Source organism: Cavia porcellus, unplaced genomic scaffold (genome assembly GCF_034190915.1).
Source record: "Cavia porcellus strain 051 isolate PalLab524CR breed Dunkin Hartley unplaced genomic scaffold, mCavPor4.1 scaffold_23, whole genome shotgun sequence".
Taxonomy (NCBI): domain Eukaryota; kingdom Metazoa; phylum Chordata; class Mammalia; order Rodentia; family Caviidae; genus Cavia; species Cavia porcellus.
The window spans coordinates 9,943,534-9,970,059 of record NW_026947506.1 but is presented as its reverse complement, the minus strand read 5'-3'; the positions used below and the strand labels follow the sequence as shown (position 1 = coordinate 9,970,059).

At 55.4% G+C, this 26,526-nt stretch overlaps 2 protein-coding genes across 3 annotated transcripts in view; one reads left to right on the top strand and one right to left on the bottom strand.

The window, feature by feature from the left end:
- Nucleotides 1-8,919: 8,919 nt before the first annotated feature.
- The window catches only part of Rassf4 (Ras association domain family member 4), a 29,227-nt gene continuing 11,620 nt past the window's right edge, over nucleotides 8,920-26,526 (top strand). The window contains exons 1-5 of one of the 2 annotated variants that reach the window (XM_023563473.2): nucleotides 8,940-9,029; nucleotides 13,514-13,918; nucleotides 16,734-16,822; nucleotides 18,390-18,465; nucleotides 26,266-26,408. In XM_023563473.2, the coding sequence (XP_023419241.1) occupies nucleotides 16,761-16,822; nucleotides 18,390-18,465; nucleotides 26,266-26,408 (281 nt within the window). In that variant the 5' untranslated portion in view covers nucleotides 8,940-9,029; nucleotides 13,514-13,918; nucleotides 16,734-16,760. Of the gene's footprint in view, nucleotides 9,030-13,513; nucleotides 13,919-16,733; nucleotides 16,823-18,389; nucleotides 18,466-26,265; nucleotides 26,409-26,526 lie in introns of both variants that reach the window. The other variant, XM_003466145.5, reaches the window with a different exon arrangement.
- Nucleotides 22,320-23,682, bottom strand: Depp1 (DEPP autophagy regulator 1). The gene is made up of 2 exons (XM_005002038.4): nucleotides 23,477-23,682; nucleotides 22,320-22,921 (listed from the first exon to the last, which is right to left on the bottom strand). Exon 2 carries the CDS (start codon nucleotides 22,910-22,912, stop codon nucleotides 22,349-22,351), a length of 564 nt encoding a protein of 187 aa, XP_005002095.1. The 5' UTR covers nucleotides 22,913-22,921; nucleotides 23,477-23,682; the 3' UTR covers nucleotides 22,320-22,348.

The following is a 26,526-nucleotide window of genomic DNA, read 5'->3' as shown; positions in this document are numbered from 1 at the left end:
GGTCAGATCATCCCCGACACAGGAAGCAGCGAGTACCCCCATTTTAATGACTCATCTGTCCCTAAATAGCTACTTGTTTCTGAAGTAACATAGTATCCAGGGTGTGGGTGCCACTAGCCCACGGCCACCAGTTTGCAGCTTCCTGGAAACTGGGTGAGATATTTTCAGGCTCCGGGCTTAGTTCCTCTTTCTAGAGTGGTGCATGTTCCTCTCTTTTAAACCAGCACAAACTCAGGGAACAGGATTCTTAGGACAGAGTTGGTTTCAATTAGCAGCATTTATCAAGCATCTGTTGTGTGGACCAGGTACCAAGCGAGGTGCTGGCTTGAAGGGGCACAGCAGAGACTGACACTGTGGCTGACGGTGGCAGATGTGCTGCAGTGAAGCTGTGGCCGTGTGCGAGGAGCAGTGAATTCAGGCAGTGGGACCCTGAGGGGTGCAAAACGAGCTTCTCGTGAGCAGGACTTGTCATTCCTGAGGATCCTTTGCTGTGTCTCTGGAGATGAGGGAGGCAGTCCAGCTCTTGGAGTCTGAGAGAGAGATGCTTTCCACTTGAAACAAAGAAGGCTTTTGTGCAGCCAAAAGGCACAGGGCAAACAACAGTAACTATGACAGGGGACAAACCAGGCCATGCGTCTGGCCTTGTCCATCCCTCATGGCAATGAGGAATCCAGCAGCTCCACAGAGCTGATGACAGTGCAGTGTGTGTTCGCTGCAGGTTCCAGGGCCAAGGCACAAGCCAGGCTGACTCCAGCCTCACCAGCCGAGGCCTGAGCCTGCCCCTCATCTAGAAGGGGAGCACAGAGACATAAGGCCCCATCCCACTTCAGGCTGCTGAAACAGACTCCATAGGCTGTGTGGCTTAAGCAATAGACATTTGTGTCTCTGCTCATGACCCTGGAAGTCCAAGGTCAGGGCACCAGCTTCAGGTTCTGGTGAGACCCGATTCCTGGTTTATCCAGCACCTGTGTGTGTGGCTCATGCAGTGGAAAGAGATCAGCTTTCTATGTCACCTCTTATAGAAGTACTGTATTAGTCAGTTACTGGGACAGAACATCAGACACACAGCTTAAAGAGGTAGAGGGACAACCTGGCTTGTGGTTTTAGGGGATGCAGTCGATGGTTATTTGTTGCAAGGCTTAAACATCATGGAGGAAGGACATGGAAACAGATACTTTGGTGGTTGGGAAGCAGAGCAGGGAGTGCCAGGGAAGAAGGGGTCAGAGACCAGCACAGACCCCAAGGCTATGCCTCTATTATCCAGCCAGACAACCCCAATATGCTCCACCAACCTCTGGGGTGGCTCCCAAGTCACTCAAATTGATGAGTCTGCTACCTCAGGCACTGAGCCCCTTCATACAGGCTCTGTGCAAGTTTCTCCATCACCCCAAAGGCCTAGCACCCACACCCACACACACATATGCCATCCCTGAGACTGGGGCTGCCATGTGTGAATTTGAGGGGACATTTGTTTCCTATAAAGTCTTTGCTTGCCAAAACATCTCCTGGGATTCTGATTACTCACAGGCAGTGAAAGAGAATGAGTTGGTGGTTAGTAAGGAGGGAAAAAGGAAGTGAGAAAAAAGACCGGGCTCCAGTGGATGTGGAGTTCAGAGCCCCTGTGTGAGCTAGGGTGGTGGTCACCTCACTTTTGCCTTGGACACTTTGCATCCCTGTGTGTTCCTTGTACCAGACACCCCACACCTACGCACAGCCCAGGCAGATGGAGCCAGCCACCCTCCCCACAGTTAGAACCAAGAGCTGAAAGCCAAGCTGTCATAGGTAATTTTCTTGTTGCTGACACCAAATACCTGGCACCCAAAGTTAAAGGGGGAAACATTTATTTAGCTCATGGTTTGTAAAAGTTTAAGTCCATAGTTGGCTGGCTCCAAGGTACAATGTCACATGACAGAGGGGTGTCACAGAGAACAGTTCATGGCACAAGGTGGTAAAGCAACAAGGGAGAAAGACAAGCCTCTTTCTGTCCCTTATACTGTATCCAGGCTGGGGCAGAACAGTTCCAGATCAGTCAGTGACCTGATTGAGCAAACACCCATTCTTAATCCAGCATCACACATGCTAGACTCAGCCACCTCTGAAAAAGCCCCCACCTATGACCACATAAGGCTTGGGAGAAATCTAGACCAAATTATAGCATGATCCCAGACCTCCTGCCAGGCCCTGTGTGTGCTCAAAGCCCAAGGCAAGACCTCCAGCTCCCACAGGGTGCACCTGATACATGTACCTGGCTGATAGGCTGTCACCTGGACACTGAGGCAGCAGCACAGACATCCCAGTCCCCTCCCTTCTTCCCAGGGCCCAGGCTCCTAACCTCCCACTGTCACCTCACAGTACTGAGGGTTTTTCAAGGAGGACCGCAGAGTGACACTACCACACATGCCCCCAAGGCCCTTACTCCTGAACCCCAGCATGGTCTGCTCACTCCTGATCCCCGCAGCCTGGCAGGGTCTTCTTGGCCTATGACCCCATGCTTCCTTTTCTGTGGGCATTTTCAGTTCTGTTTCTCTGGCTTGGGTGATTCACCGTGTCCCTGGTCACAGCCCCTGCTCTGGCCCCATTTCTCCCAGTCAACCCAGTGGGGGCCTGGCTTTTTGTGATGGTGCCTGCTGACCTGGGTTTTCCCTCTCTAGCCTGTCTCCTCTCTTCTTGGACTCTGCTGCTCCTCGCAGGATGAATCTGGGCTGCAACCTCACCTGGTGGATTGGGTAAGGAAGCCATAGGCTTCTCAGGAGGGACCCTTTGTCCCTTGATCAACCCTGACCACTGATTTTCCACACATATCTACCTGCCTGCCCCAGCCTGGCTGCTCCACCCACCTCATCATGGTGGGTGAAGCCCATGGGCAGTATCTGGAAAATGTTTCCTCAACACCAAAAGAGCTGGGCTGCTGGATACCTTCCACCAAGTATAGGCCTGTCTTTGAGGAAGGCAACTTAAACATTCAATTAACCAACCTCAAAACTACCTGTTCGCAGGGGGCATTTTAGTATGGGAAGCATTATTATCAAAGTCCCCTCGGTTTGGGGTTTTATTCTCCCTGGTTCAAAGGATGCTGCAGTGAAGCTTCCCAATGCCCTTGGCAGGCATGGTGGGGAAGACAGGTCCAATATCAACATGAACTCCTTTTGTGCTTGTGGGATGATCCAGGCCCTCTGTCTGTTTGTCTCAATAAAGTTTTATTGAAACACAATCACACTCATTCATGTGCATGGCATCTACGGCGGACCATGCAGGCTGCAGACATGGAAACGGTTGCTATCTTACCCTTTACAGAAAACACTGGGAACCCCTGACATTCATTCACCAGGCCATAGGAAAGCAAAAGTTCCTCAGATATTTACCTGATGACACAGACAAATCCCCGGGGAAAGTACAGTTTCTTTCTGAGGGGTCCTGCCTGGAGTCCCTGTCAAACCAAACCCTGCCTTGGGGTCTGTCCTTACAGGGACATAAGAGAGTGCGTCCCTGCAGCTGTGGCTGGTGGAGGCTTAGGGGCTGGCTGGTCAAACAGCCCTCTAGACATAGCTACAGATGTATGTTTTTAAAAAATTAACATGTAAATTTCTGAGTTTTGAATCATTAGGATTCCATAATGCTAATGAGTCTCACTTGAGAGGGAAAGATCTGGGGGAAAGATTGAGTTTTGCTGAATGAGAAGAAACTGTGCCTCAAGCCTGAACCGCAGTGAACGCACCAGGAAGCTGGAGATGGGTTTCAGATTCAAAGGGGCCACACCCACTCTCACCTGAGTGCAGCCTGCAGGGGCCACCCAGTCTGTGGTCTTCCAACTCACCATCACCAGAGCCAGTTATTTCCTGAAATCCCAGTCCCCTCCCCAGTCTCTACTGTCATTCTGATGTGAGGATTGGACCTACATTCACTCTTGGATACCAAAAGCTCGGGGCACTGAAGTCCCTGTGTAAGATGGTGTAGCCTTTGCACAGAATTCTTGCACACCCTCCTGCACACTTTAGCTCACCCCTAGATGGCTTATAATGCCCAATACCATGTCAGTGCTGCACAAATGGCCGTTATACTGTGCTGTCCACAGAATAATAGCCAGGAAAAACAGTCTACATGTTCAGTATGGATGTGATTTCTTTTCCACCTGTTTTCTATCCACAGTTGGTATAATCAATGGATAGGGATCATGGGTCTAGAGGGCCCACGTATACATACTCTGCTGGTCCCAGCTCTCTGCAAAGGCCCAGCTATTACGCTGGTCATTTCTCTTTTAACTCGCTGTGCTGTTGAATGCTGTTTGTTTCCCGTACACAATTTTCAAGTTGAAAAGTCAGAGACAATTCCCAAATAAAGACAGAACTTAAGCAATCACCACTCTGTCATCTATCCTTAAACACACAGGTCCTGAGGTCACAGCTAGCAGACAGGGAAGGAGTCTTGGGGGTAGGCAGCCCCCACCAAGCGGGGTTGCACAGAGGTGGCTTTGACGGTGGCAGGGTGAGCTCGACTTGCTGATTGGACATCTCTTAACCCAGAGCCCACAGGTCAGGACTCTGGTGGGGGCCCAGCCTGCCCTCCCCATGGGAATGTGCTGCATTCCTGGGAAGCCACATACTTGGAAGAAGAGATAGTGCAGGACACGGGAAACACATTGCATTCTCTCTCTGGCCGCTTTCCCAGAGCCCCCTGTGGAGGGTCGGCTTTGAAAGACACATCCAGAAGCTGCAGGACAGACGGTCCTTGTTCACGCTAGTGCTCTGAGCACTCCTGGGGCCCTTTCTTCTCAATCTGGGGGTCTCTGCTTCCTCTGGCTGCATCATATCCTGGCTGGAGGGAAGGCCCAATGGCTTCCTCATCAGTGGCTCCTTATTCATCTAATTCTGGCCCCAGGCAGCAGCAGGCCTTTCTGGGGCTCTTCTCCTGTGAGAAGCCGTGTTCTTCTGTAAGTTTTCCCACCGCATGTGCTCCACATCCAAGCCCTAAGTCCTGCAAACAGTCCTGCAAACAGTCATGCTATTTGTTAAGTGGATGAAAACCCTGACCAACATAAAGGTACTTTCTCGCATTACCAAAATGATAGTTACATTGGAAAGGCAGTTGTCCAGGAGACTTGCACTGCCGTATTATTTTTATGCCTAAGTTGACGGTGGGGCATTAGGACAGATTGGAGTACGGGCAGGTGAGGTAGTGATGCCGGTCCAGGGATGCCTGGCAAAGCAGGGCACACGTGAGACAATGGAGCACTGCCTCTTCCCCAGCCTTCCAAACTGTGCAGGTGTCAGGAAGAGATGGTGGAAGAGGAGGAGGTGATGGGAGAGAGGTGCCAGCCATGCACACAGCAGGCTGCCAGAGCTCACCACCCATGGCTTCCCAGCCTCCCTGGTCCACACACAGTTCTGGAGCTGATGTGGGTTCATCAGTCGCATCCTTTTCTCAGAGACCAAGAGCCAGCATTTAATCCCCCCCCCACCTCCGCCCCAGGAAGCTTTGGTAGGGCTTTTGAGCTCTGTCACCTTTTAAAGCAAACCTCCTACCTCCTGTGCACAGCAGTTTCCCCGGAAGGTGCCAGGCAGAAAATGTGGAAATTTGCATCCATTTGGGGAATTAATTATCATCCCCAGCCTGCCTCTGGCCTAAGAGGGCTGCTCCTTACTGGAACTGGAAGTCACTCTGCACATGCTAACAGTGAAGGGAGGAAAATCCACCTCGCCCAGGGAGGACATGTCAGTGGTGTGCGGATTTTCTGAGAAGTCACCTGAGAACTCCAGGGGAAACCTCACAAAGCCACATCTGCAGTGTGGGGAGCCTCAGCACTCCTGGGCCCCGCAAAGCTAATGCCCTCTAGCGAGCGGCTCTGTGAGCCCTGTCTGCCTGATACCATGTACAGCCAGCTAATTGCTTTGTGCCTTAGAGATCAATTTCTAGAAAAACTGTTTTAGACAGTCTTTCATTCTGAATTGAGGCTGGAGACGGTAAAGGAAAGAATCCAAGAAAGCCATCCTTGAAAGGCTTGAGAAAATCGACCAATAATTTTAATTCAAAATCTCTGTTACTATTTCCAGGCAGTGGCCTTGGAAATGGCTGTCATTATCAATGCTGTTTGCACTAAAATACAAAAGTGCATGTTTCAAGACTCAGAAACCAAATTATATGTCGCCAACTTGTGATTACCCCTGGCGTCACTCAGCTTGCCCTGGTATCCCAGAGAGAGAGGGAGGGAGGCATTTCCAACTGCCCTGCAGCAGTGCCCAGGGCCAAGGTGCCCACAACCAACCAGGAGGGAGAAGCCCTCTACAGGCCTCACCAGGCAAATCCCGTGGAGTCACACCAGACCTTGAGGCTCCCTAAGAGCACCCCCACTCAAAGATCAAACATAAATTCATTCCCCAAAGCTCGCTAAGACTCTCCTGCAAAGATCAAACATAAATTCATTTTCCACAGCTCATTAATAAAACATCGGGGTGTGTTTCCATTTGGCTCTTTATGGACCTAAGAAGTCCACCAGGACTGCTCACATCAGTGACATTTTCCCATATTGGGAAGCTATAAAGTATAAGAGGCCAGAGAGGGACACAGTGCCCTCTCCCTAATGGGGCCCTGAAGTCTCTGTCCCTGGGGTGACTTAGGCAGGAGTCCTATAGAGGTGTCTATGTGTCCTGGGCTTCCTGAGACTCTGGCTTCCATTAGAGGAGATGCCACCTGCTACAGTCCCTGGTGGCACCAGCAGAGTCCACCCACCATACAGGGCTACCACAGCAAAACCTGAGGCACCTGGGATGGCCGTGGTGTCCCCCCCCCCAAGTGTCTGAAAAGCAATGACACAGCACGGCAGTTGGGCATTCAGGGCCTAAGGGTGCAGGGCACCCTCCTCCCACCTCAAGGAGTTTAGCGTGTAAAAAATGCAGGGCAGGCCAGGGAGGTCAGTGTGACCAGGGATGGACACATAGGCGGAGCCAGGAGGACCCCAAAGAGACAGCCTGCGAGGAGGTCCAGGGCGAGTACAGCAGGCTCTGGGGCAGGAGCTGTCAGATAGAGGCTCTGCAGTGTGACAAGGCCACAGGGACGCAGGAGCCTGGCCTGCAGGAGGGACAGCGCCAGCAGGAAGAGACAGAGGGAGGAGATGAGGTCGATGAGGCCACAGGAGCAAGATCAACTGGGGAAGGGGTTGCACACAGCAGCCCCCGAGTCACATGTGTCCTGCCTCTTGTTTTTGTAATCAACCAGTTGTAGGGAAGGCATGGTGCAAAGATCCTAAGATGCCAATAAAGACCCAGACACCTTTCATCCTTAGCATCTGCAAAGGGACCTGCTGTGTCATGATCCCAAGAAGGCTGCCAGTGCTCCAGACACTGCACTTTAGATTACTCACATAGGAGGCAGAAAGGCAGGATTTTTGCTCATTGTATCAGGAAAACACACGCTATCTTCACTGTCTTTCAAATCCCCTCTTCCCAGACTACGTCCTCCTATCTTTTTGCCTAGAAGTGGGTGTCAGGGCCACTTGTGCTTCAAAAGAAGCTGCGAAAGCTGTGACAGATGTTGTCTACAGGGGCCCTGTCCATTTTCACTCTCAGCTGTGGACCACAGTGAGGACTACAGTGGGAACCACAGTTGCACCGCAGTCTATGAAGTGGGGATGGTATGGTTAGAAGTCATTCACACAGCTTTCGTTTACTGTGTCATCTGTCTTTAAGAACTGTCACATCTGGTGACTTTCGATTGTGTTGTAAGGAAAACCCAGGCACTGTGACACATCTCCATGCAAGCGACTTTCCCTCTCTTTCACTGTCCCTCGCTCCCTCTGTCCCTCTCTCCCGCCCTCTTTTTTTCCAAGAAAGGAATGGACACAGAGTGGGCAGTGGGCAGCACCCACCCTCAGGAGGGAGGCCAAGGCAGTTCTGCGGAAGTCTCAGGACAAGGTAGCCCCTTCAATGGAGCCAGGACCTGTGCAGGACAATTGACGAGTGGTACTGCCCACAGTGCAGTGGGAATCGAGGGCCCCTGATTGAAGCACTGCAGTGTCTGACACAGGGCAGGATGGGAATGCAGGACACCCAATCCTGCCCACCAGCGAGTCCCACCCTGTGTCGTACTGGAGCTCAGGGAAAGTGTGCACTCACCACCCAGGCCATCTGCCCCTCTCCTGGGCCTCTTGAGTGGGTGGATTCTTAGCAGGCAATGTTCGAGTGAAGAGCTCTGTTGAATTTTACCCAGTCGTTTTTAAAAAATCTTTAGAATCAATCAAGTATTGGTCTCTGTTTCTATGAAGTCTGACCTATGAACTGCCTCTGGGCAAATATATCCCCAAGAATCCCCAACATAGAATCACCTCTGGTCAAGCCAGCTGGCAGCACACAAGGCAGAGATGCCAGGCAGGTCCTTCCTGGGCCCACCCTCCTCCCCCGCTGCTGCAGGAGGCGTCCCGCCCAGCGGGTGGGATACCAAAGCAGGCACAGTGAGGAAGCAGAGCCCAGGCTGATTCCTTTCGGACAGAGAAGTCTGGGAGGCCCACAAACATCAGGAAATGAAAAAAAAGATTTGTATTGGGTGCGGGGACAGAGGTGCAACTCAGGATGGGACTGCTGAGATGAAACAAAGCCGTAGCGACTGACACCGGCCCCGTCCCCGCGTCCTAACCCGTTTGGGTCCTGACTACTAGTCCACAAACCCCGGCTGCAACCTGCGTCCCAGCCACCTGCGCTCCTGCCTGGCGCGCTCTTGGGTGTGGCGGGCTGATGATGCGGGGTGCTGCCATTGGCCAGTGAGAGGCAAGAGGTGGGCGGGTAGGGGTGGACGGGGCGGAGCCTTCGGTGCGGAGCGAGGGCGTGTCCAGGGCGGGGTGGATGGGGACTGGTACGGTTGGCTGGCATAGAGTAAGGGGCGGTCCAGGGCGGGAGGCAGGCGGTGCCATTGGTTGGCGTGGGCGAGGGGCGGGCCCGATTCCGTGCAGCTTAGGCGGGCAGCGGGCTGTGCTCAGCTCCTGCAGGCTCTACTGAGCGCGGGCGCGGCGGGCAGAGTTGCGCGGAGGGCGTGATGCCTGCACGGTGAGTGATTCGGCGGAGTGTGAGTGTGGATCCCTGGGGCCCTCTGCGCACGACCCCGGGCGCCCCCTCCGAGTAGGGCGCAGCTCCCTGCACACTGGTGGCCGCAGGAGTCTTGAGGAGGCGCTTCTCCTGCCAGGTTGGCGCAAAGTGACCCCGACAGATGCTGGGTACTGGGCACAGCGCCAGTCGCCTCCTCCAAGAGAGAACACTTTGGGGCCAAGACTCAGCAAGACAGGTGCTCACGGCCTCAGGGTGCACCTGTGCCCCAGTCCAAAGCGAAGCCGGTCTCCTGGAAGCGCTGGCCCTAGGTGGGGAGGAGAGGTGGGCGCTGCTGCTCAGCCTAATGTCACAGGTCCAGGGCAGCGCCCACGTAAGACCTAGAGCGGCTTCTTATCTCAAAGGCGCTATTTTGGTGGTGTGCCCTGTGCCAGGCCCGGGGCCCAGGACACCTCTTCATGGCTCTGAGCGTGGTACTTTCCTCACCCTCACTTTCAGATGAGAAACTGAGGTGTACAAAGTGTAAGTTTGTCCACCCTGATCCAGGAGGCACAGGGAGGGGCAAGACTGAAACTCAGGGACCTGGCCTGGGTCCGTGGCCTTCCTTCTGGCCCGGGGTCGCTCTTCCACTCTTCTGGGGTCTGGGCTATGGAATTGGTACCCAAGCCAGTTAGAGACTCCAGAGTCCTCAAGGCCCTGCAGCTCTTCTTCTCTTTCACCTCCCTGTCCCCTGAGTTGGGGTGCCTCAGGATCTGCATCAGAAGCCAAGAAAACAAAGAAAGAAACAAACACAAGCCTTTGAGTGAGCTGTGGGACTCAGGGTGAGCGCAGACCTGCCTGCCTCCCCACCTCTGCTCCTGGGCTGTGGCTGGTGGAGTTGGAGATGAGGTGCTGGGAGGGAGCTGCAGGGAGAGGAAGGGGGAAAAGGTGAATCCCTGCAGCGGCTGGGGCAGGGCTAGAGGACAGGATGGCACAGAGCCTATGTCTCAGCACAGTCCGCAGTGTGTTCTGCCTGCTTCCTTCCCTCTTTGCACCCTTCCCTGTGGCACTTGGTGGTGCTGGTGGCAGCACTGAGAATGTTTTGTGCACATATTAAATTGCCTGTCTGAAACACCAGGAAGCCCCAGGGCAGCCTGAAGGTGTAGAAGAGAATTAAAGTCCTATATCCCCTGCATCAGAGCCACCTAGACTGTGACAGAGGAATCAGCGTGGAAACTGGGTGTGAGTCTTGTGTTCTGATTCTAAATGCCCAGCCTGGGGGGAGGGGTAGTGACTGAGTACGGTAGACTGGGATCCTGGGATTTGGGTGCTGGTTTTGGGTAACCCTAGCATATTTTTCTGAGTTGCTCCTCCCAGGAAGGCCTTCAGTCCTCTTTGGGCATCTGCCCATCTCTGAGAAGCCTACTTGCCCATCTCTGAGACTCACTGTCCCCTAGGTCCCAGACTCCCAATGTCAACAGGAACATGGTGCGAGCTTCCTTGTGTTATAACAACCTACACAGACCTGTCCCATGGGTCTGCTTTCCCACAGGTCTCCCCACAGGGATCAACTGAGAATTCCAATTATTTTTCCTACAATGAACCCAAGGTTGTGTGGCCCGAGGAAAGAGAATTTTCCCCTGGCCACACAACCAAGAGATCCCAAAGCCAATGCTCCTCCAGAACATTCTGCAGAAAATATTTTGAAACTATTGTATAGCACCTCACAATCAAATGGGAAGGGCTGCGTGGCCCGAGGCTCTGTGGTTTTTCTTCTGGTTAGGGAAACTGGCTGCTCCCTGGGTCTCCTGCCCTAGTGGCTGACCTTTATTCCCAGAAGCCCCACCTGCCCTATGCTGCAGAGCCCTGAGGACACTACGCCCACTGCTACTGTGACTCTGGAGAGGCCCAGGGCTGGGGGAAAGCCCAGACACCCATGACCCTCTGCACGGCTCTCCTTGGCCCATGCTCTATGCTGTGACATTGTCAGGAGGTTCTCACCCTGAGATCTAAGGTGGGCAGTATATGGAGTTGCTGTGTGTACATGCACATGTGCATGGCTGTGTTACACACTCACCCAGTTTTCTAAGAAAAGTGTTAAATTTCTAAGAGACTCCAGACCACTCCATCATCCCAAAGACCCTGAGAACCAGAATCCCCAGCTCTGCAGGTGCACATGGCATAGGCAGGGGTAGCCCGGGGTGGACAGGTGTGGGCAGTGGCTGGTATCCGGAGCTTGGCACATCTGCTTCCTCTGCACTGCACCCTTGGCCCAAGCAATTGGGATCTCAACCTTGGTCATCATGAGGAACTGTGTGCCCCACTCCAAGTCATGGCTGAGCAGATTTCGGTTTCTAGAACCCCCTGTTTTACAGGCAGGAGGTGACACTAGTCTGGAATGGTGGCGCAGGCTAGAAAGCATGGGCACCAAGTATCAGGGGAGCAGGAGTAACAAAGCAGCTCTCTTGTCCAAAGTTGCTGGGCCTGAGAGCAAGAGCAGAAGCCAGAAGCCCAGCCCAAGGGGAAAGGGGGAGGCCCTGCCCCCAGGATGGGGCCCAAGGATGGCCAGTCTGGGTTTAGATGAGGACAAACGTCAGGCTCTCAGGCTTCTTAGGAAGGGGAGCTGTGTTCAGGGGCCTGTGAACCAGAATGGGCTTGGGCTAGCTCAGGGCTACAGAGGGTGTGGGGATGCAGTGGAGGCACCTGGATGGTATGGTCAGCCCACCCTGCCTCCTGCACGGGCCTCCAGGCACACCAGACTCAGTGTAGTGTCCTCGGATCTTACCAGCTGCAGGATGTACTTGGACAGAGGGTTGGGAGAGTGGGGGACTGGACACCAGGATGGAACAGTGATAGTGGCTGCAGCTGCTGAGCTGTCGCAGCTGTCCACAGCCGAACAGCTGGCTTGCTCTCCCATGTCCACAGGCCTCTCTTCAAGTGGCTGGCTTCTTTCTGCTGAGGCCCTGCCACTTGCTGGTAACAGGTGCTGGGAGGCCCTTCAAAGGCTCCTTGTCCCCTGCACCTGGCTCTGCGCTGGCTGACACAGGGCTGCCCAGCTCCTCAGGGACCTGGGCAGTGTCAAGTATGCTCACTAGGTTCTGACTGACCAGCTCAGCACATTTTAATTGGATACCAGTCGGTGTTCTGTGTGTTGCGGGGGGGAGGCGTTGCTAGCAGTGCACCCCATGGTGCATAAGAAGGGGTGTTAGACCAGGCAGGAGGTGACACTAGTCTGGGAGGTGACACTAGTCACCAGTGCACTCAACTGAGCTGCACGGAAACCCGTGTCTTTGGACTTTTTTCCTCCCTTTCCAATTGGGCCATAGAAACTGGGCCTGCAGTGACCTGAAGAATCATAGCCACCTCCTTCTGTGATTCTCAGCTCCAAGACCACAACAAAGGAGAGAGGGCTGGCCTGATGGCTGTAACCAGCCTCGGTGACCTTTGTCCATGCGTCCCAGTCTGTCTGCCCACGGCTGGCAGAGCAGCCACTGAAGTGGAAAGTGAAAACAACCCTCTGCTTGTTCGCTGGGGACTGCGGCTGTGGTGAGCACGCAGCCTGGGGCCTCCCCAGGGAGCAGTTCGTCCTCATCTGGGAAGCCCTGGAGGCTGAGCTGCTGGCTGGGTGTGGGGGCTGGAGCTAGCCAGGGGCCTGTCCACTCTGCCTGGGGCCTCCCCAGGGAGCAGTTCGTCCTCATCTGGGAAGCCCTGGAGGCTGAGCTGCTGGCTGGGTGTGGGGGCTGGAGCTAGCCAGGGGCCTGTCCACTCTGTGTCACAGCGGTCCTGATATGTGCTGGAGTGACAAGCCAGCCCTGCCTGTTCTCTCCCAACTCCAGCTCTGCCCCAGTGTGATTCATCCATGCCCTGGGCTCTGCTGAGGGTTTAATTTCCAGATTAGTTGATTGAGCTGTGGCCCTACTCAGTGCACAGGGAAATTCTGTGCTCAAGAGACAGCTGCAGGAAAATGCTCCTAAAGGAGACAGAGGTGTCCGCCTCCTTTCTTGTGTGTGTGTGTGTGTGTGTGTGTGTGTGTGTGTGTGTGTGTACCATCTCGGTGTACAGGAGATGTGAACACAGAGTTCCCTTCGGAGGGATTTGCATGTGGTTCTGAGCTCAGGGACTGGTTGTGTGATGCCCATGAGGGGTGGAGGCTGGAAAGAGCCTGAGAGACCAGTGACCCTGGTGGGGCCAGGCAACTGGGTTCAGAAGTAAATGGGAGCTGTTTTCCTGTGGGTCAGCACTCCATCCCAGCGAGCTGAAGGTAGTGGCCTTCGTCCCTCTGGGCCTTGTTCCCTACCCTCCTGTCTGCTCCTGGGATGGTGTCCCAGACTCTGTCCCTACATAGCCTGGCTGCCTGCCCTCTGTGCCCCTTCGCCTTGCTCCTATCACTCTGCCATCTGCCATCCAGAGCTGTCCTTTGGTCCTCGACTGCCCTCTTGATTTCTCCTCTGAGTGGCCACTGCTGCCCCCTGCAGCTGGAGACTCTCACACTGGCCACATCTTTGTAGGGAGGAGCTGGAGGCCAGCAAGGAAGGACAGGACTTAGCACCCGGCATCACCTGGTGCTCCGGGGACTGCGGACTGGGCTCCATCATGTGACACCCTCCTGCTGCCAAGTGGAACAGGCCATTTAACCCGAATTGCAAAGTCCACATTTGAACAAGCACTTCGGAAGCTGGGAAGGTGTCAGACCCACAGGGTTAGAGCTGTCATCACACCTGCAGGAAGGTGAAGGCTCAGAAGAGAAGGCCTGCGACCACGTGGAACCTCATGGACCAGTGGCTGCCAGCCCGGAGTCCTCCGGGAAGTGCCTGCTATTAGCAAGAAGCTGCTGCCTACCCACAGTCACGTGTGTCCCATATGCTGAGGGAGAAGGCCAGAGCTGTAAACTGAGTCATGACACCAGCCAGAAGGTGCATAATGGATACCCTGCTGCCACTAGTGTGTCCATCTTGAAAGTACATTTGGTCTGGCTGGGTGATATTTCTAGGCACATTGAAATGCGAAATATTAAGTTAATATTAAGCATGTTGTCTTGATTGCACTCGTCAGGCTGGGCTGTGTTTTGCTGCAGTAACAAATCCCCAGGACACCAATGGGTTGTCACAGTGGAGGCCAGGTCTCTCTCCCAGTGCACATCCAGTATGGGTAGCCCCGGGGCTCTGATCTAAGTTTACCCAGGGACCCAGCTGGCCATCAAGTGCCCACACTAATGGGAACATGCAGCCTTTTTAGTCACCATGGCAGAGACTGGTGCTGGCCTAGAAGTGGCCTGGGACACTTATGTGTGCAGCCTAGAAGTGGCCTGGAGAAAAAGGAGGCGGACACCTCTGTCTCCTTTAGGAGCATTTTCCTGCAGCTGTCTCTTGAGCACAGAATTTCCCTGTGCACCAGCCTAGAAGTGGCCTGGGACACTTATGTGTGCAGCCCCTAGCTCAGGAGTGGTCACACAAGCCCACCTGGCTGCAGAGGGAAGGGACAGCTGGCAGTCACATCATCACTCAAGGCACAGCTAATGTCTCATGCAGTAGACACAACCCATGAGCAGCCAGATTCCTGCTACCCTTGTGAAAGACCTAGCATGAGCCCCCCAGCTCCCAAGTGCCTCTGTGACCCATATCCCTCAATCCCATCAGCTCCTTCGCCCCTGGACACATGTATTTTATGATCCTGCTATATATGCATAACTCGAAGATCAGGAGTCAGGGAGCCTATGAATTTCATATTTACACAGTCACTCAGCAGACACTTAGGGTCCTACTGAGACGTGTGTGTGGTGCTAGGAACAGCAGTAAAGCAGAAAGGCTTGGTCACCTTCTTGTCACCCCCTTTCATGTTCCCAAGCTCCTGTAAAGTCTGCCCAAGAGGTGGACACTAGAGGCTGGGAGTCAGGAGAAGGTGGCAGAGCAGAGGGGACCCCACAGGGGTCTGGAGAGAGGTCTGGCCCCTGCAGGGGGCTCAGCCTGCACAGCACACAAGAGTGGTGGCCCCAGGATCAGGGCTGGGGACCTGTCACTGCCTTCTTCCTGGCCAGGCAGCAGAGATTTCGAACCCAGGTTTCAGTTCCTCGGCCCTCAGCTGTCTTTGGAAGCTGCTCTTGGGGGCCAGAAGTTCCTCAAACACAGTAGGCAGAAGCTGCCCCCGCCTGGGTTTTGGGCGGACACTGCCTCTGTGGCCCATGGCACAACCATGTCTTGCTACAAGCAGCCTGTGACAGCAGGCATGATGGGCTGGATTCTCTCTTCCCTCCCATGTCCATGAGGCTGAGCAGCACTGTCCCCCTCCTCTGTACCCTCCAGGACTGGAGCAGTGTCCAGTGTCACCTTCTGATGTCACTACCTCTCAGACCCCTAGATGAGACTTGGAAGGAGAGAGGTAGAGGCAGATTACTTTCCTAGCTCCCAGTATGCAGGAAGTCTTGATAAGAGAGGAGCCCCGGCCAGAAGACCGTGGTCCTTTTGCATTTGTTTGCCGTGATCTCTTATCTATGTCACTCTCAGTCCAATAATATGAAATAGAGAATTCTAAAAATAAATAATTCCTGATTGCAAACAGCATGGCACCCTGAGTAACATGATGAAGCCTCACTCCTTCCTGCCCTACCCAAGCATCCCCTGCCCCGCATGGCCTCTGGTGTCCACCCCACCCCGTCACATAGCTGCCCTCTCAGTTGTCAGATCAACACTGGCATCACCCTTATTTACTTCATGGTGGCCGCATGGTGCAGGAGCGGTGCTCTGTAACTAGGAGCTGCTGTGGGAGCAAATCTGTCTGTGAACTGGGAGGTGGAAATAGAAATGTGTGCGGCACACACAGTGGAAATGTGTGCCTGTATTTTTATTGTACCTAAAATGACCTCCATTCTGTCCATGGTTTATGAGGGTGGGAAGGGCATTGACTTTTGGCTCAGTACCATGGAGGGTTGAGGGGTGCCCCTGCCTGTGGGAGATGCTGTGATTTGGAGGAGACAGGAGGAAGCAGCAGGAGAGGCCTGTCAGGTAAAGTAAGGTGTTTGAGGTCCCCCACTCTGCTCTGTTGAAGGAAGCCGGGAGGATGGGGGAGCCTCCCCCTCCATGGTATGAAAGGAGAGACACTATGCCAGCTGCACAGGGGGCCACAAGGTACTGAGCTGGACAACCCCGCTGTCCAGAAGGAGCAAGGTCGGGGGCAAAGTCCCTGACCAGGAGCAGGGCAGAGACTTGGTTCCAGATTGGGAGACAGTGGCTCTGCTGGCCTCCTGTTGAGTGAGCTTGGGCCGTGTCCCCAACTCTGCCTTTCCAGCTGTGAAGTAGGAGCACAGGATCCTTGCTTGGGAAGATGCAGGGAGGGCTGGACCTGCAGGCTCCTAGGAGGCCCATGCCAGTTCTGGCATGTGGGGAGCACCATCCATGTCTGGCTAGCCCCCTTGGGCACAGTGGATTCCTTGATACAGTGATAGTGATGCTGCAGAAAGGAAGAACACAGAAGAGTGGCTGTGGAGGACAGTGGGGTGGTCATGAGGCATCCCCAGGGCATCCCCAGCCAGAGCATGGCCTGCAGTGTTTAGGAAACAGCCAGACACCTCAAGATTCTGGAGGGGTTCCGAGTGGGGCCTCTGGACCTGACTCCTCAGCTCCACCCTCACCATGGTCAGCAGCCAGCCAGTGTGCCAGGGCTGAGTGTGCTGGGTGCTGCCTGGCTGGGCTGCATGCCACTCACCTCGCTGCACCCTCTGCATCTTCCCCGCAGGTGACTTCTGGGTCTCATCGAGAGAAGATGAAGGAAGACTCTGCTTCCAGCTCCCACGTGCCCGTCAGTGACAGCAAGTCCATCCTGAAGTGAGCCTCAGCGCGGTGGGGTCAGGTGGGGAGGACTCCCAGGGCTGCCCTTCTCCCTGCAGCCGCACATCCCTGGGTCCTGACGTTCTGGAGATCCAGGGCCCTTCAGGGTGTGGGTGGGGCGTGGCTGGGTCCCTGGGCCCTGGGAGCAGGAAGGCAGAAAGGCACCAGCTCTTAAGTGATGCTGTTTAATTTGTTTTAAGTCCTGAATGATAACATTGCTCTACTTATGTTAAACAGTTAAAAAATAAACTCAAAACTGATTGTCAGTTTTTAATGAGAAAATGCATTTTATGGATGTATTTTTTACGTTACTTATTTTATTTGCTCTCTTTATACAAACACGTTTGGGGCATTTTTTCCCATCCATTTCTGAACAAAGAAAGGTAGCTTTTTCATTTTATCTTGGATTTTGAGTTCTTCATTCAGGTACTTTCTAAGCATGGGCAGCTCCAGCCTCCCCCTGCCCCCAAGACCAGACAGCACCCTTGGAATGGTGAGCTTTTGCCATGGGCTCCCGTAGGTCCCCTATGGAGTGCCCCAAGGAAGCAGGCCTGCTCCACTCCACCCTGTCCCATTGTTGCCCACCAGAGGGCTCTCTCTTTGTGATTAAATTCTGAGCTCAGAACAGTGGAACAAGAGTAAGTACAATGCCCAAAACTCACAATCACCATGGCAAGATCAATGCCACGTAAAACACACTGCCAAAAACTTTGTCTCCAAGTGGACTGGAGGATGCCTAGGAGTTAAACATCTCTTCCCTAGCCTTGGTTCCCATGTCATATGCAGGCCACACCCCCTCGCCCAGGGCAGGGCACTGTCTCCGCTGTGAGCTGCTTGTAGGAGTTGGAGGCTCTATCCCAGAGGCACAGCAGGGTCTGGGGTCAGTGTGGAAGCCACAAACCCATGTGACTGCAGGTGATTACAAAGGATGCTTGAATGGCAAAGGCTTGGTGCAGAATAAAAATGCACTAGCTCTTGTTATGCTGTGCTGAGCTTCTGCTGGCAGAGACAACTGGAATCCAGGTCAGTGGGACATTGGCCTTTCTCACTCCACTGCTGTGTGCTGTGTCCCTGGCTAACTTGGCTGCTAGGAGACCTCAGGTTGCCCCTGTGCTGTGTCCCCATGCCTCAGCCTCCTGTCACATTGGGAAAATCCCATGGGCAGGCAGCGCAGTCCTCCAGAGCATCCAGGTTCCTCCCTCAGCCTGACGTTCTCACACCTCAGCTGTACCTTGGAAAGCCCAGGCAGGGGTGCAACAAGAACTCCTGGTGCCCACAGCAGCCACGTGGGGACTTTGCAGGGGTTAATTCGGGGAAGCAAGACTTTGGAAATGTCAGGAACCCCAGCCTGAAGTCCCTTGAGGAACTGAGAGGAAGACACAAAGGCCATCAGTGTCACCATTCTGCCTGGGATTATCACCCTTCCCATCCCCTCCCTGCTGTCTAAGGGCTCGTATACCTTCTGGAGGATGAGAGGCTAAGCGCACGTGTTACTGGGTGGCCAGTGAGGCAAGCACCGTGTCCAGCCCTTGTAACTCACATGTCCCCGTCTTTCCCTCCACAGGTCCGAGCTCTTGAGCCTGCTGAAGACCTATAACTGCTACCATGAGGGCAGGAGCTTCCAGCTGAGACACCGAGAGGTGAGCCACCCTGCTGGACACCTGTCTCCCTACTCCTTGACACCCCTAACTGGGAAGTGGGGTGTCGGACCACTCCAGGTCACAGGGCTTGGCAGGGTGGATGTGTGAGGAGTCCCCAGCCCAAAGCAGCAGCAGCCCATGGATCCTGTGTGTGGCTGCCCAATGGATGTGGCCTGGTACAGTAGACCCTTCCCCACTTCAAAAGAAGCTAGAGATGGTGCCCACGAGTGGTTTCCCATGCCTTGAGATGCCCTTGGCTGTAACAGACTGTGGCCAGGCCAGGCAGGGCCTTTGGCACCGCTGTGCTCCTGACTGTGCCTCAGGGCATAGGAGCAGAGGCCCAGAGACTGAGCCAGCACAGTGCACCTCTAATCTCTGGCAGCCTTGGTCACAGCTCTGTGCCCCATCTGGGTCTAACTCCCTGAATCTCCCTGTGGTGGGTTTGTATCTGGAGATTGCCTTGGCAGCTGGACATTCCCAGCCATTAGCATCTGAGCAGCCAGTGAGGTCCAGGTCCCCGTCTGCTGTCACCTGTAGGAACAGGAGCCCACAGGGACCTCATCAGGGCCATCTTTCATCAGCTACTTGCAGCCCACATCCCCTGACAGGCACCAGACAGGGCACCCAGTAGGCACTGGTGTCATGGGTCCCACCACAGAGCTCCCTGCTCGGGGTCTCTGGGCAGGTGACCCAGGCCGCCTGTGCCAACCCAGAAGGGTGCAGACCTCATGCCCACTTCCCCTTAGTTTCCTCCCACTTGGGCCTTGGCAGCACTCTGACAGCTTCCTCATCTGTCCCCCCACTGCCTGTCTTATGCCACCTGCCCCAGTGCCACCCTGCCTCTCCCAGGGTTCTGACCCACTGCCTGGCCATCTCGGATTCCTCTGACTCCTTTCTTCCCTGTGTGGGCAGCTCTTAGAGTATGGTGAATGGGCCACGGGGTTCTGATCTTTGTGCTTCTGCCAAGGGAGAAGTTGTGGCCCACTGCAGACCCTGTGGGAGCCTGCTGTGGTCAGAGAATCCCCTAGCTGGGCTTTGTTCTGGGTCCTGGGCCCCTCCAAGGCTCTGGTGGTCCTTTGTATGGTGTCTGTGCCAGGAACTTTGGTGTTGAGGCCTGGGGATGCAGGGAGAAGTGTGGATTCCTCCCTCTTCCTGCCCAGGCCCAGGGTATCTAGCCCCTCAGGCCTTCCAGTGGCAGGTCTGGCCTGAAAACCATGAGTGAGAGCTTGTGCGTGGCACCAGGGATTCCTCAGAGCACCACCTCTTAGGAAAGATGTGGGGAGCTGGGCCGGAAACCGCACCCAGTCTGGTTCTGCAATTGTGCATGGGATCCACTTGGCCTTCCTGGCAGCCTGCAGTGTAGGCAGTTACTTATGGTGGGGTTCTCATGTTCCCAGCCCTGGAGGAAAGGTGGAAGCCTGATGTGACCTCCACTGAGCTGGAAAGTCCCTTTCAGGAGCCTTCTGCAGCCCTCACAGATCAGGGGTTCCCAGCAAGGAAGTGCATGCCTTTTTGTGGTGACACCACTTTTACAACAGGGGGATCAGAGTGCAGATGCTGATGAGGAGGGCTGGTTCTGGGGCACCCCACTCCTTAGACTCTCACTGAGGCCGCTGGCCCACCCATTGCAAACCTGGGACGTCCTGGGGCTCTGGGACCCCTGAGTCCCCCAGCACTAGGCACGGACTCCATGGCCACCCCAGACTGGCCTCCCTTGGCAGGCAGACATCCCTCTGGGTCATCCCAGGGCACCCCACATGTTGTCTCTCTTTCAGTTATTGTGATACAAAAGTTCTACAATGTCAGAATAATCATTTTCCAGGCAAAGAAACAAGACCCTTGCAGCTGGAGTCTTTAGTCCATGGTCATCTTGGAGTTAGTGTGGCCTTGAAATCTGAGCCTAGTTGTTCATAGCCTAGCAAAGCTGTCATTGGCCTTAAGGGTCAAGGTCCTGGGATCTCTACTGAGTGTCATTGAACAAAGCTGCTCTGGTCACCGAGCTGAGGTGCACCTGGCTTTGCGCTCCCAGTCTGTGAACAAGGGGTCCTTCTCCTGCACTCCCCTGTCTAGTGTCAGCAGAGTGTGGGGGGTGATGAGTATCCAAGGACAAATGTGACCCTTCTCCCATTTTCCTATGGGAGAGATGGAGACACCAGCCGCGCTCACTGTGACCCTGCTTTTGGGACAGTTGTGTTTGTCCTACTGTTGAGGTGAGCTGCTAAGAGCATCTGTGCCTTGTGCAGGTTGCCACAGGCTGGCTGATGTCTATTTGCATTGTGGATGTGACCCATCACCCACAGGGCAGTGGGAGCCTGGACAGGCAGGCATGCTGCAGAGGCTCATGACTTCCCCCTGGTGGCCATAAGTGTGTAACACACTCAGTCTTGCCTGCCGGAGGATGGCTGGTCTCTCTTCTGCCTTTGGAGAGATCACTGGGCCCTGGTGTGAGCAGCTGACCCCTGGCACATCTGCTTTCTAGGAGCTGCTTGTGGCCCCGCCTCTCCTACTGCAACAGCCAGTGGTGGTGATGGTGACAGTGACAGCAGGCTCCCACAGAGGGCTCAGCAGGAGGGGAAGGAGCTCTGCTGGGCTCTTCTGCCCTTGGCTGCTGGGGCTCTGCTGCAGCCCCTCCTCCCACTCTCTCTGTGATCTGTGGGGGTGCCTGGCACTTGGCATCCTGTGAGCTGAGTGGTCTCTTGGCCTGAGCCTAGGACTCTCCTGGGTCAACTTTTTCACACCAGGGGACATTGAGGAGCCCTAAGCCTGGGGTACCTTACCAGCCCCCACTTTACAGCGTGGTTTCGGAACATGGAGGGTCTGCTGACAGTGTGCTGGCTCACCAGCCAGGCCCATTCTCCTCGTGACTGCGTTTGCTGAAGGTCAGGGACCTGCAGGTCTGAGGCTGCTGTGGAGGTGTTCAGCACCCCACATTCACTGTGCAGTTCCTTGCCCTGGGGTGAGGGCAGATGCTGCTGTCCTCACTTTACAGATAAAGAAGGGTGAAGCTTTCTCTTTAGTGTATGGGACATGTACAAGAGGACAGAACCCTTCAGCAAGTCTCGGGCAGTGGGGATAACCATGCTCACACATAAAGAAAGACCCAGTGGGCAGACACAGCTCTGCCCTCTCCTCACTGCCCCTCCGGCCATCCTGGGTCCTGACCCTCACCTCCCTGGTGAAGGCAGTCCCACTGCCCCTGCCCCACGTGTACTCCCTTCTTGCTAGTGGCTTCCAGTAATCAGAGACATCTGGGCTTGGACATGTGGACAGACCTGGGCCAGACAAGATCCCGCACTGAGCTCACAGCCAAGAGTGGACCCTTCAGCGAGGACACTGGGCATGGGGCAGGTGAAGACCAGGCTACCAGGTCCCAGGATTTGATACCCTGGGGCTATTTGAGTGGAGCTTTGACCTTGAACCTGGGGACTCTCAAGGACCACAATAGGACTTACAAGCTAGAGGCAGGAGGGTCCCCTGGTGTACCCAGTGGAGCCTCTGCTGAGAGCCCATGTGCATACCCTAAGAGTGTGGGCCAAGGTTGGGGTGCCCAGGACCTGCTCCGCAGCCTCCCTACCTGTGGTGTCTCCTGCCCCTCAGAGCATGGTGGTGCACTCACTTCAAAGGTGTCTGTGATGGGTCCCTTGGTTACCTCCACCCACCATGAGAAAGCAAGGGGCAGAGACCCCCAAATTGCTCAGGGTGCTCAGCCAGCAGAGACAGAGCCAATGGTAGCAGCACCCTCTCACCCTGCAGGATATATGGAATTCACTGAGGACTGGGACCCCAATGGTCCCTCTGGGAGCCTGCAAGGACCCATGGACAGCAAGGAGGGTGGAGATGACAGGGACAGCTGCTGTGGGGGTGGAAGCCTTTATTAGGAGGCTCAGAGTTCGTGGATTACAGGGAGCTGTGAGTAGACAGTGTGCAGGATGCTGCTGGGTCGGGGCCTGCAGTGGGAGGCTGAGAAAGTCCGGCTCTGCAGGCTGGCACTGTGGTGCCCATGCTGCAACGGCGTCACCAGAGACCCCTCTGGCGTCCTGGCCTTGATGCTGTCTGCCTGTCTGTGCTCGCTCCAGGGCCTGGCAGAGTCAGTCTTGCTCTGCTTTTCCTGGGAAGCTCCGAAGAGCCAGTCCAGTGGGTCTGTAGCACCAGCAGAGGGCAGTGTGGGCTCTCGGCCGTTGAAGGAAGCACAGATCTCCTGGGGGGAAGAAGCCAGAGGACTCTTGTCTCTGTCTTGAGCTGCCTGGTGGGGTCGGCTGAGTCCGCCCTGGATAGTGACCTTATCCACTATGGCAGTAGGCTGCACCAGCTGGCAGATAGACCTCACGTAGTCCTCCAGGCTGGGAGAAGCCAGGGGCTCCTGCCCTGGGTCTGTGGGCTGCATCTCCTCTGAAGTCTCCCGGATGGTGGGCAGCGGGGCTACTGACAGCAGGAGCCGAGACCGCATAGTGGTGACCTGTTGGCCAAGGCGCACAAGGGTGAGGGCCTGCCATGCCGTCCCGCTCCTCCCGTGTGCCCGCCCTCAGATCCCAGGCCAGGCTCGTCACTTCTGTGAACAGAGCTCTCCTCCTGCTTCTGGCATTGTCATCTCTGCATCCGAGATCTGGCACCCATGAGAGACCCCAAGTACACATATGTGAGTCAGAGAAAATAAAACAGGGTTGGGAATGTAGCTTAGCACCAAGGTGCTGAGTTCAATACCCAGTAGTGCTGAAAAAAAAATCAAGAAATAACAGTAATAAACCCCCCAAGATCTGCCTCTTAACTGACCTGGAGACTTGGGAAAAGGCACCTCTTTAAGCCTCCACTTGCCCACCCATATGTAGACACCCTGTCAGGGACGTTTAGGAAATATGCAAAATAGCACCCTGTACGAGCCCCCAGCAGACTCCACTGTGCCCTCCACTGCTGCCCCTGCTGCTGGGTGCCATCTGTACCACACTGAGGCTGGGAGCTCTGGCCAGGGGTGCCCTGTACTTCCCTCAAGCTCCAGGCAGCAGCTCTGTCTTACCTGGAGACCAGAGACCTGGTGTGCAGGGAGGTGACAGTAAGGACAGTCTGGTCCTGAGCTGGAATCAAAAGCCAGGCTGTGTCTGGGTGGATTGCAAGGCAGACAACTGTGGCAGGCAAAGACTTCCCCCTGCTGAATAGTGGAGGCCCTCAGCTGCTTTTATACCTTTCCTCCTGCCTTCAGTTACTGTCACTGGGCCAGAAATAGCTGTGCTGGGAAGGGAGCCGCCCAGAGGAAAACAGCCTGGTGGGCGGGGCATCTGGGCGGCCTGCAGCAGCCTCTGGACAGCTGGGATGTTGTTGGCCCTCAGGGCTGCTTAGGGTTTGCCTGTCCCGGGCGCTTCTCACTACACAGTGAGAAGTCCCTCCAGCTCCCAGGCCCAGAAGAGCCATATACCCAGCAGGTGGCAGCCTGCTAGGGTCTGCTCCTGGCTTGCAGCCCTTGCAGGTGTGGTACCCTCAAGGTAAGGTGCCCTTACAGACCAGCTGCTTCTGTGCCTGGCACTGAGGATACGGCGGCCCTGCGAGGGGACCATCACATCACCAGTGCACAGGTGCTGGGGCTGCAGGCACTGTGGACGGCTGCATGGAGCAATCGGAGTACCCCAGGGCCGGGTGGTTGCAGTTGTCCCTCCCTGAGATGTGACAAACACCATCTCTTCCCTGTGAAAATGAGAAATAAGGGTGCAGGTGCAGAGGCCTGGGTTGAATATGCAAGACACAGCCAGGCCAGCAGGGTTGCTCACTTGGCCCATGCAGAAGGAGGACAGAGGACCCTGGTGAGGACGCTGGGTTTCACGCCCCAGCCGGTGAAGGACTCCGCAGGATCTGGAGGAGGGCTGCCTTCTGGCTTCCACGCTCTGTCCTGGCTGTAGCACCTGTGTTGGGGGTGCCGGATGGGGCGCCACAGCAAAGTTGGGAAGTTCAGAGTGACCACCGCCCGGGAGATGGCTGAGGACCAGCACCATGTGCTTCTCAGACAGGCCCAGAGCTGACTTGGAGCTCACCTGCAGCTCACCAAGAGCACATCTGGGCCACACCTGTCTGTGCCCCCAAGTGGGGATGTGCAGTGGAGAGACCACCATTCCCACGATTGATCGTGGGCAATCCGCCCAGACACAAGGGTTAGATCAACCCTGGGTTCCAATGCAAGGAGGGGAAGGTGATGACCTCAAGTGCATGGGACCTGGGAGGCTTCCCTGTGGGTGCCTGAGAGCAGACCGGGGTTCGGTGTACCTGGCAAGCCCCTTGCCTCATGCTTCTCTGCAGCCTGTGTGGGTGGCTCTGGCTCTTTACCCATGAGCTAATTAACCAAGAGGCTCAGCAGGGAGGAAGAGGACTTAAAGCCCTGGAGTGGCTTCTGATACAGGAACTTCACAACCTTCCTGGGCGTAGTGCACCTGGCTCAGGAGACCCAGGTGACAGTCCTGCCACCGCCTGTGTGCCCTCCCCATCCTGTGATCTGTGGCCTGGCAGACGCTGCCCTGGCCCAGCCTTCCCGACTTGGTCAGAGAGTGCTTTAGGCTAGCGTGGCCCCTCCATGTGGGTGGGGCAGGCGGAGGTGGGTGGGTGGGGGCACAGGAATATCCTGTGTAGGGACATTCAGCACGACCCAGCACAGCTGCCCCTCAGGCTGCCCATGGCAACCTCCACCCTCCCTGCCTAGGGCCTCCCCTGCCCTCCACCGCAGCCCAGGTCTCCCTTGGAGTCTCTCAGAGCCCAGCCTCGGCATGTGCGGCCCCACACTCTGCTTTCTTTGGTACTGCCCTTTGAACCCACCTCAACCTCCAGCCCTCTTTCATTTTTTTTTTTTTTTTTTAATTTTGAGAAAGGGTCTTGCTAAATTGTCCAGGCGGAACTTAAACTTGTGATCCCCCTGCTTCAGCCTCCTTCCTTGCTGTGATTACAGATGTGGATGACTGCTCCCACCCGTGGTGGCCCCCTCTGATGATACACAGGGCCCAGCAAAGAGGAAAGGATGGTGCTGGCCTCTGGGCCCACTGATCCCTGGGAGAAGGGACAACCACCTCCTTTGCCTTGGCCTCAGAGCCTCTGGTTAGGGATCCTGGCCCACTGAACACCTCAGGTGCAGGCAGCTCAGTCATAGGACTCAGCCCCCTTCCAGCCCACCCTGGACACCAGGCTCGGGGACACTTGACCGGCCATGAAGGGTTCACCCCTGGGCTGCAGGAGGTAGCGGTGTTCTGGAAAAGCAGCTGGTGCCCTGGGCCAGAAGAGATCACAGATGAGGGGAGGGTGGGCAGGCTGGGGATACAGCTCAGTCTTAAGGTCCCTGGTTCAAACCATAGTACCAAAGAGGAAAAAGGAGCTCCCAGCGATTCTTGTTTGGTTTCTTTCTTGGCAAACAGTGCAAGGTCATATCAGAAAGCCGAGTGTGTTGCTGATAACCCTAAAGTAGGTGATTTCCTCTGTGGATGGCGCATGTTTGAAACTAGAAACAGTTACCAGCAAACTGTGAGACCCACATGGCAGCTCAGCCAGAGGGGATGAAGTCCCAGAGTCCCTCTGCTCACGAGAGTCCCATGCCAGTGAGGAGAGAGTCAGGGGAGCTCCGAATCTGCCTGGCGCAGTGTGGGCAGAGGCCAGGCTGAGCTTCCCCGGGATGCACTTCCTGCCCACAGTGTGGACGTGCCTCTGAGCAGCTGCCAGTTTCTGTGGGACACCTGGCTCAGTACTCCCTCCCGGCCCCTGGGCACGTCACATGTGTGTGTTTGGGTAAGGGAGGGGGATGGTGACCCAGGGGGTGCAGCTAACCAGAGCTTCCCACAGGAGGAAGGGGTTCTGATCATCGAGGGGCTCCTCAACATTGCCTGGGGGCTCCGCCGGCCCATCCGCCTCCAGATGCAGGATGACCGGGAACCCATGCACCTCCCTGCTTCCTTGTGGCTGCCTGCACGGCCCAGCTGCCCCTTGTGAGTCCCAGGACAGGGTGGGCTAGGACCTCTGTGATGCCTTCCAGCCCTGGGCACCTCACCTTCCACCCGGGAAGCCCACAGCCCAACCCTGTCCAGGGACTCCTGCTGTCCATCT